Consider the following 9,675-nt stretch of genomic DNA (forward strand, 5'->3'; position numbering starts at 1 on the left):
TAATATCGATGTTGAAAACAGTTGTGTACAGTGGTTTTTTTTTTTTTTTTAGCATTATACACTACCATTCAAAAGCTTGCGGTTAGTAAGAATTTATATAAAAAAAAATGTTGGGAAAGAAATTAATACTTTTATTCAGTACGGTTGCATTAAAATGATCAAAAGTGTCAGTAAAGACATTTATAATGTAACAAAAGATTCTGTTTCAAATTAATGCTGTTCTATTCATCAAAAAATCCTGAAAAATAAAATGTATGATGGTTTCCACACAAATATGAACTGTTTCCAACATTGATCATAAATGTTTGTTGATCATCAAATCATATTAGAATGATTTCTGAAGGATCATGTGACACTGAAGACTGGAGTAATGATGCTGAAAATTCAGCTTTGATCACAGGAATAAAATACATTTTACTATATATTCACATAGAAAACAGTCACAATATTTCACAATATTACTTCTTTTTTTTCTTTTTTTTAAATCAATACAGTTTTGAGCAGAAGACATTTCTTTTAAAAACATTTAAAAAATCTTATCGATCTCAACTTCTGAACGGTAGAGTATATTTCATTTCATTATGTGTATTTATAAAAAAAATGGCCATCTTTCCACGCTGCATGTCCTCTAATCCTGTATTACGTAAGTAATTTGAAAGAAGAATATATATAAAATTCTTTATCAAGCGTTTTTAATAAATAGTATATATTTATGCATATTATGATCAAATATATTGTATATTTAGTATAAAGTGTATATTGCGAGACTAACCAACCACCCGCCCCAAAAAACTTGGGGACCCCCCATAAGACTTGACACAATTCGAGCACTGTATATATATATATATATATATATATATATATATATATATATATATATATATATATATACTGATGTAAAATAAAATCAATTCCTTCAGGTAAAGAGTGCATACTTGGAATATATATTTTTTATATGTTAAAACCTTAGCCAAATTAAATGTGTTCCTACTAGAATAGTTATAATTTAAAAGATTCTTTAATATATATGCTGATTTTTGCATCTTTTTTCTTTCCATTTCTGATAATGGCTACATGTCAGAGGGACGGTCACCATGTCTGGTACTGACCACGTTGGACTGACCCACTGTAAGTTTCTCCTGGTGTTCGCAGTCCTCATGGATCTCTTCGGTGTTTCTATCCTCTTGATCGGCATCTTCATCCCGCTTGAAATCGGTGGTCGTGACTTTGGTGATCTGTTGGTGTATTCTGGAGCTCTGCTGGTGCTGATGTCTATGGGGGCTTGGGTAATGTGGTACAGTGGGAACATTGATGGTTTAATATCAGAGAAGGAGCTGACAGACAAACACAATGCCGTGGAGCGGTTCGCTCGCAGCCTCAGTCGTCGCATACGGAGACCCCACCGTGACCACCGCACGTCCTGACCTCTGACCCCTGGGCATGGCAGAGAGCACATACACAGGGCTGGGATACCAACATTTAGGCTAAAATCTCAGTTGGAAGAGGAGGAAAAGAATCTGAAGGTTGACAGATTTGTTACAATGTGGTGTTTACAACTACTACGAAATTACAGTCATTTTATAGAACCTGTACTGTAGTGCAACTCTCAAAATGTAGAAAAAAATTATGAAAAGGTTTATATTTTTGTACGCTATTTAGGACAGTGAAAACTGTTTTTCTATTTCAACTGTATTTCTTTTTTTGCTGTAAAACTTTATATCTTCTTGTGTACAAAACATGACATTTGATCAAATTCAAAACACTGATAAAAATGTTCATGAATTAAAATTATACATGCAGCTTTGGTGCTTTATTTTAACAATACAGAAACGCTTTTCAGACTTCTAAACTATAGAGAACATGTATTTATTTACAAAGTTCCATATTACAATATGAAACGTTTTCCAGTTAACTAAACATTTAGTCTCTTTCTCTCTCTCTCATTAAATAGGCAGAGCCACATGTTTCCTCATTCAGAAAATACTGCAAAAAATGCCATACAGAAGCCTCCATTCATTTCACAACAAATAACTTAGAAACCAACAACCAATAATAATACAATTAAAAATAAAACCTCACCCTCAACACCAAACCTAATTTGTTTAAAAAAAAAAAAAGGTCAGTCAAAATGTAGGTAGTGTGTCAATCTGGGTCAGTTTCTTGTCATTGTTTTTGTGTGTGTGTGTGTGTGTGTGTGTGTGCAAATTTTCCAATTGATCTAATGCACATGACAAGCAACCAATACTAAGTATTTTTCAGAGCACTGCATGTCATGACCAACAGCATATTGGTTTAAATACATCACTCCCCTTGATTTGAAATTAAAAAGAAATAAAAAAAATATAGTAATAATATCTGGCCAAGCATCACAGTCACAACCAGTCTTTGTTCCAGTATTTTAGGATGATTTTGTGAAAAAACACAACAAAAAATTAAAGCTGCAAGCAGCGATGAAAGGGCCCTCGCACCCGTGCCATCAACACTCGGTGGCTTTAGGAAGACAGAGCATGGTTGGGCAATGTACATTTAAGGAGGTATATATAGTAAGAGTATGTCAAAGTCAGTTACAAAATGTTTTGTTTAATGGTGATAATAGCATGCTTCATGACTCAGCTAAGTGTTGCTAGCATGTTTAGTATGTTTATAGCATGCTTAGTACACAATAATTATGTGGTTAGTACTGCATTACTGTGTTAACCATGTCAGTTTCTGTTGCCAGTAGGTGGGGCTATGTCTATATCTGAATATTGCTATGTAGATGTGTTCAGTGCAGGACTTTTATCAAACATGTGAAGTTTGGGGCAGATTGGACATTGTATGCTTGAGTTACAACAACTTCCTTTAGCATTTCTAGCATGTTTTATGATGTTTCTTTTTACATATTAATTTTGGGGTAGATTGGACATTGCATGCCTGAGTTACAGCAAATTCATATTTAATTGCAGTAATATCATGCTTTAGCACTTAGCTAAGTGTTTGCTAGTATGTTTTAGCATGTCTCTATGTTGGTAGGATGTTTAGCACCTACTGGCATTTTTTTATGTTATTAGGAGTCCAGAACAGTGTTAAACATCACTTCCTGTTGCCAGCAGGCGGCGCTATGACTATAACTGAATATGAGCATGGACATGTGTTCAAGAGATAACTCTTATCAAACGTGTGAAGTTTGGGGTAGATTGGACATTTTATGCTTAAGTTACAACAACTTCCTTGAGCTTTTATAGCATGCTTTAGAACTTAGCTAAGTGTTGCTAGCATGTTTCTTGCATGTTACATATTAAGTTTGGGGCAGATTGAACATCCCATGCCTGTGTTACAGCAAATTCCTATTTAATTGCAATAATAGCATGCTTTAGCACTTAGCTAAGAGTTTGCTAGCATGTTTTAGCATGTTTCTAGTATGTTGTTAGCATGTTTAGCACTTGCTGGCACTTTTTTATATGTTATTAGGAGTCCATAACAGTGTTAAACATGTCACTTCCTGTTGCCAGCAGGTGGGAAAATATCCTCAGACACATACCTAATAAATGTATATTTAAATACAATATTGGCCTACCTGGTAAAAAGTTTTATATACTATTTTGATGTCCTTTCAGGGAACTTGTGTGGTATCACTGGAGATATTAACTTCCCTTTAGGGTCAATGATTTACTGGAATGAGTCACATTATGGCTGACTGTAACATTCCGTTTGGCTTGAAATATGTAAGAAATATGAAAATATATGGGATTTTTGGGAATGCGTAATAATCTAATCAGCAGAAACGTATATTTCCAGTTACAATGCCTAACCATAGTTGGGGTCAAAATGAATAACTTACTTTTACATTATTAAAATAATGATTGATATTTTATTGATATTTAATATTTCATAAGCCATACAGTGAGGAAAATAAGTATTTGAACACCCTGCTATTTTGCAAGTTCTCCCACTTGGAAATCATGGAGGGGTCTGAAATTGTCATCGTAGGTGCATGTCCACTGTGAGAGACATAATCTAAAAAAGAAAATCCAGAAATCACAATATGTGATTTTTTAACTATTTATTTGTATGATACAGCTGCAAATAAGTATTTGAACACCTGTCTATCAGCTAGAATTCTGACCCTCAAAGACCTGTTAGTCTGCCTTTAAAATGTCCTCCACTCCATTTATTATCCTAAATTAGATGCACCTGTTTGAGGTCGTTAGCTGCATAAAGACACCTGTCCACCCCATACAATCAGTAAGAATCCAACTACTAACATGGCCAAGACCAAAGAGCTGTCCAAAGACACTAGAGACAAAATTGTACACCTCCACAAGGCTGGAAAGTGCTACGGGGAAATTGCCAAGCAGCTTGGTGAAAAAAGGTCCACTGTTGGAGCAATCATTAGAAAATGGAAGAAGCTAAACATGATTGTCAATCTCCCTCGGGCTCCATGCAAGATCTCACCTCGTGGGGTCTCAATGATCCTAAGAAAGGTGAGAAATCAGCCCAAAACTACACGGGAGGAGCTGGTCAATGACCTGAAAAGAGCTGGGACCACCGTTTCCAAGGTTACTGTTGGTAATACACTAAGACGTCATGGTTTGAAATCATACATGGCACGGAAGGTTCCCCTGCTTAAACCAGCACATGTCAAGGCCCGTCTTAAGTTTGCCAATGACCATTTGGATGATCCAGAGGAGTCATGGGAGAAAGTCATGTGGTCAGATGAGACCAAAATAGAACTTTTTGGTCATAATTCCACTAAACGTGTTTGGAGGAAGAAGAATGATGAGTACCATCCCAAGAACACCATCCTTACTGTGAAGCATGGGGGTGGTAGCATCATGCTTTGGGGGTGTTTTTCTGCACATGGGACAGGGCGACTGCACTGTATTAAGGAGAGGATGACATGTATTGCGAGATTTTGGGGAACAACCTCCTTCCCTCAGTTAGAGCATTGAAGATGGGTCGAGGCTGGGTCTTCCAACATGACAATGACCCGAAGCACACAGCCAGGATAACCAAGGAGTGGCTCTGTAAGAAGCATATCAAGGTTCTGGCGTGGCCTAGCCAGTCTCCAGACCTAAACCCAATAGAGAATCTTTGGAGGGAGCTCAAACTCCGTGTTTCTCAGAGACAGCCCAGAAACCTGACTGATCTAGAGAAGATCTGTGTGGAGGAGTGGGCCAAAATCCCTCCTGCAGTGTGTGCAAACCTGGTGAAAAACTACAGGAAACGTTTGACCTCTGTAATTGCAAACAAAGGCTACTGTACCAAATATTAACATTGATTTTCTCAGGTGTTCAAATACTTATTTGCAGCTGTATCATACAAATAAATAGTTAAAAAATCATACATTGTGATTTCTGGATTTTTTTTTTTAGATTATGTCTCTCACAGTGGACATGCACCTACGATGACAATTTCAGACCCCTCCATGATTTCTAAGTGGGAGAACTTGCAAAATAGCAGGGTGTTCAAATACTTATTTTCCTCACTGTATATCATGCTGACCACATATCTTTAAGTTTACAAGGTTAGTGGAACCTGTTTAAAAGCAATATTCTTCTTTATATTTCGATGCCTCATGACTGTGTTTTCCTTTTTACACAGTTTAAGTCAAAGAATGTTTTTGTATGTTTGGATAATGAGAGCTTAGACACGTCAATTCTTCTTTTTAGGGATTTTTTTCTTTCAGTTTCTTGAAAGTGATGACTCAATCTGACTGGACCTGTTCTGTTATGGCTTGAGGCTGTTAATGAAAGGTTATATGTTTGCGGTTACTAGTGAAATGATGACTAATCTCTGTCTTCTATATAAGAGGAGGAATTCCTTCCATCATTCTTTCTGTTTGATGGAATCAGGAGCAACTCTACAACAGAGGTAAAGTACATCTGCTTTTACAGATGTACATAGTTCTACAATTATATTAATATTATATTAAGACATAGCTAATTATCTACAACTAGGCTATATCTCAAACAAAATGTAACATTTAACTTGATAAATAAGGCTGTTCACACAACTTTAAATGTTTATCTTTAGATGTCATGAGTTCAGAACAACTTTAAAGATCATGATGGATTCTATGGAAGCTTATGGGTAGCAAATTTAAATTTGAAATGTAATATGCAAAATGACAATGCAATATGTAAAATGGCAATGCATTGCCATTTTACATATTGCATTGTCATTTTGCATATTACATCTCAAATTGAAATTTGCTACCCATAAGCTTCCATACATTAACTTAAGTGTCCCGCAATGAATGTAGCAAAATTCAATGTGCAATTTGAAAATGCATTCTGAGCCGATCACGTGCTCGCCCCGCCCTGTGTCTTACAGTGTCTTAACTGTGAGTGTAAATGCAATTAAGAAAAAATAACATTTAAATTACAATTTTGCTACAGTTTTTGCTTGAACATGTTAAACATATCTAATAATTTCTGTAATACATTTGCAACTTATAAAGCATTAAAATATGTATACAATTTACATATTAAAACTAGTGTATGAAATGGCAAATGTAAATTATATAACTGAATTTTCATTTTACACCAAACGTCGCACAAATGTATGGGAAAATTTAAATTTAAATACAGAAATGCATTGCCATTTTACATATTGCATTGTCATTTTGCATATTACATTTCAAATTGAAATTTGCTACCCATAAGCTTCCATAAGTTATCTCCTGAAATATGTAATATTAAATCTATTCTTCTTTTCCCAGAAAACTGAAGACAGAATGACTATCAAGATTATTATTATTATTAAATTATGACTGAACAATACAACACATCCAAGGACAATATGAGGAAACTCCTGCCATGTATATTGATATTACTGGTGAGTCACTGGAAACAGAATTCTCAACTGATAAATTTACAAATATGTGCGTCCGTTGTATAAATATTTCAAAGGTCAATGTGATAACATCATTCAGTTAAGCAACGTCAGAACGAAAGTTGAGTTTCCTGATATGTAAACCTTTTACCACAGATTGTGGGCGTTGTGAATGGGCAGCGCAGTGTCAGTAACAAAACTGATTGTTCTAAAAATGAATACTGGAGTGACGGGCTCTGCTGCGACAAATGTGCTCCAGGTACGGTGTCTGAAATGTTCAATCAATAGAGTCAAACGTAAAGTTTTCAGAGACATGTTCAGTCTCTTCATCTGTCATGTATTTTAGGCTATAAGTTGAAAAAGAAATGCTCTAGTGGCATGCAATCTGAATGTGAGAAATGTTCAAGCGGGACGTACCAAGACAGCATGAACTATTTCCCAAACTGCTTCAGATGCCAGAAATGCAGCAAGCGTAAGTGTATAGCGGTTTTCTTAACTTAAAATGATGTTAAAACGACATATCTACATATATCTTGCTGTGTTGGTTTTCTTTAGATCTTCACTCAACCTTTTCTCTTTTTCAGGTCATGCAGTGATTATTTCACCATGTACAAACCAAAATAACACAGTTTGTGGATGTCAGCATGGATACCGCATGAGGTTCTTAGATGGGTTCTCGGATTCATCAATCAGGATTTCATGGGATTGTGTGCCCTTGAAAAGACCTCAAATCCAGACATTGTGAGAAGAATGTTATTGCTGAAGTATACAGGTCTACCTCCATTAGGTCCATGTCTGATATGAAACAATAAAATTACCTCTGACAAAAGTGAATTTTTTAATGGTTGTTATAAATTAAACATACTAATATATTTGATATTGTGTCATAAAATGTATTTATATATTTTTTCATATAGCCTATATATTGTTTATAACATTTAGACTGAATTAGGTTTGCTTGATTATGCCTACATTATTTTTTATATTATTATTACTATATTATTTTAGAAAACTCATGAAAATATATATCAAATGAAATGAACAGATATAATGTTTATTTGTGCATCTCTCAATCATAATTGTATTGCATTGTATTGTATTGTATTGTGTGTTTTGCACTCTCAAAGCTTTGATCATGAATCTAAACATGATCATCTTATAAGACTATATAAGCGCTATATAGAGTATCAACTGATATACATTACAAGTTATCAGAATTTCAACTAACATATAAATAACAACAACTGTATTATTTCATATTTTTGTATGTTTGGGCCTCTGAATAAAAAGTTCTCACTATCATGCTATATGGAACATTGTATGGTTGATGTAAAACATGAAACGCATATGCAAACTACTGAAAAAAATATATATTTTGTCTAAAGGTTCAATAAACTGTTTCATTTAGAAAAATGCTTTTCTGCTTTATTTCATATGTCAAGCTTTACAGGGCACATTTTTTAATATATAATTTTGTGTTCATATAGCCTAAATTAGAGTATAAATCTGAAAGTAAAACGTACTCGGTTACTTTCGTAACCTTGGTTCCCTAAGAGATAAGGGAACGAGTACTGCGTTGCAAGCACTATGGGAAAACTCCTTTCTCGAGAATATTGAAGCCTTTATTTTAAAACACATTGCAGCTGCACAGCAAGAGAGAATGACAGCTCGATAGAGCGAGCTGATAGGCTGTGCTGCGGCAACTGCACGAACCTATGGAGAATCAACAAAGGTAAACGGTCCAATCGGAGTGCTTGGCACCTTGCCAACCTGAGCGCGCCAAAATGGGCGTGGCTGAAGAGTATAAATTCAGAGAAAATTCGCTAAATGACAGGTTTAATCGACTGAAGCGAAGCACCTGATATAAGCGAAATAGCACGGCAGGCAATGCAGTACTCGTTCCCTTATCTCTTAGGGAACCGAGGTTACGAAAGTAACCGAGTACGTTCCCTTATGAGAAATGGGAACCCATTTTAAAACGCCGTGCTATTCGCCGGTGACTACTCTGAATGTGTCCGGGGAAACTTGGGACTGATAACAGAGTAGTCTATATATCATAGACCAGAATGACGGGCCTTTAAATGATATACACTGTATATAGTGAAGCACAAGGGTCACTAAGTCACACATAGGTCTGGGTCGGGAGAGCCAGGGCCCTAAATGGAGAGAATTCGTGCCTGTAAGGCAGGGACCTCTAGGTTATAGAACCTTGCAAATGTGGACGGGGCGGACCAGCCGGCCGCCGCACAAATGTCTTCAATGGGGATACCGCTGGACCATGCCCACGAGGAGGCAATGCCTCTTGTGGAATGAGTTCTTACACCTATGGGACACGAGAGGCCCAGAGAGGTGTAGGCCAGAGAGATTGCATCTACAATCCATCTTGACAGTGTGAGTTTCGTGACTGGCAGCCCCTTGGTGCGGCCCCCGAAACTGACAGGGCAGAGCGTGATGGCATCGCTATCTTCTTCCGACACGGGAAGAGCCAGTCCAAATAGTAGGACTGTGTATTGATATATCTGCCCCTCGAAGGCGAATCTTAAGAATGGCCTGTGATGGGGGTTTACTTGGATGTGAAAGTAAGCGTCTTTTAGATCTACTGAAAAGAAACAATCTCCTGGGCGGATCTGCGCTAGGATGTGTTTGGTCATGAGCATCCTGAATGGCCGTACCATGAGGGCCTTGTTCAGGTGTCTGAGATCTAAAAAGGGTCTTAGACCGCCGTCTTTCTTCGGGACGAGAAAGTAACGGCTGTAAAGGCCCAACTCGCTTTGTGATGCTGGAACTATCTCGATCGCCCCTTTTGCTAGCAGACTCGCCACTTCGGAGCGGAGGACATGAGCCATAGTGCTCCCTACC

The 9,675-nt window shown here is 36.7% G+C and overlaps 1 protein-coding gene across 1 annotated transcript; it reads left to right on the forward strand.

The window, feature by feature from the left end:
- Positions 1-5,438: 5,438 nt before the first annotated feature.
- Positions 5,439-8,224, forward strand: LOC311067588 (tumor necrosis factor receptor superfamily member 14-like). The gene is made up of 5 exons (XM_084089553.1): positions 5,439-5,853; positions 6,704-6,819; positions 6,973-7,075; positions 7,163-7,288; positions 7,401-8,224. The coding sequence occupies exons 2-5, from the start codon at positions 6,751-6,753 to the stop codon at positions 7,559-7,561; spliced, it is 459 nt and encodes a 152-aa protein (XP_083945679.1). The 5' UTR covers positions 5,439-5,853; positions 6,704-6,750; the 3' UTR covers positions 7,562-8,224.
- The last annotated feature ends 1,451 nt before the right edge of the window (positions 8,225-9,675 follow it).

The sequence above is a fragment of the Abramis brama genome, assembly GCF_963993115.1.
Source record: "Abramis brama genome assembly, chromosome: 17".
Taxonomy (NCBI): domain Eukaryota; kingdom Metazoa; phylum Chordata; class Actinopteri; order Cypriniformes; family Leuciscidae; genus Abramis; species Abramis brama.

Excerpts from the sequence above, each read along its gene's own strand:
- LOC311067588 (XM_084089553.1), top strand. The coding sequence starts at position 6,751 with ATGACTGAACAATACAACACATCCAAGGACAATATGAGGAAACTCCTG. Across the intron at positions 7,076-7,162 it reads CTGCGACAAATGTGCTCCAG|GCTATAAGTTGAAAAAGAAA; the intron begins GTACGGTGTCTG and ends CATGTATTTTAG. Across the intron at positions 7,289-7,400 it reads ATGCCAGAAATGCAGCAAGC|GTCATGCAGTGATTATTTCA; the intron begins GTAAGTGTATAG and ends TCTCTTTTTCAG.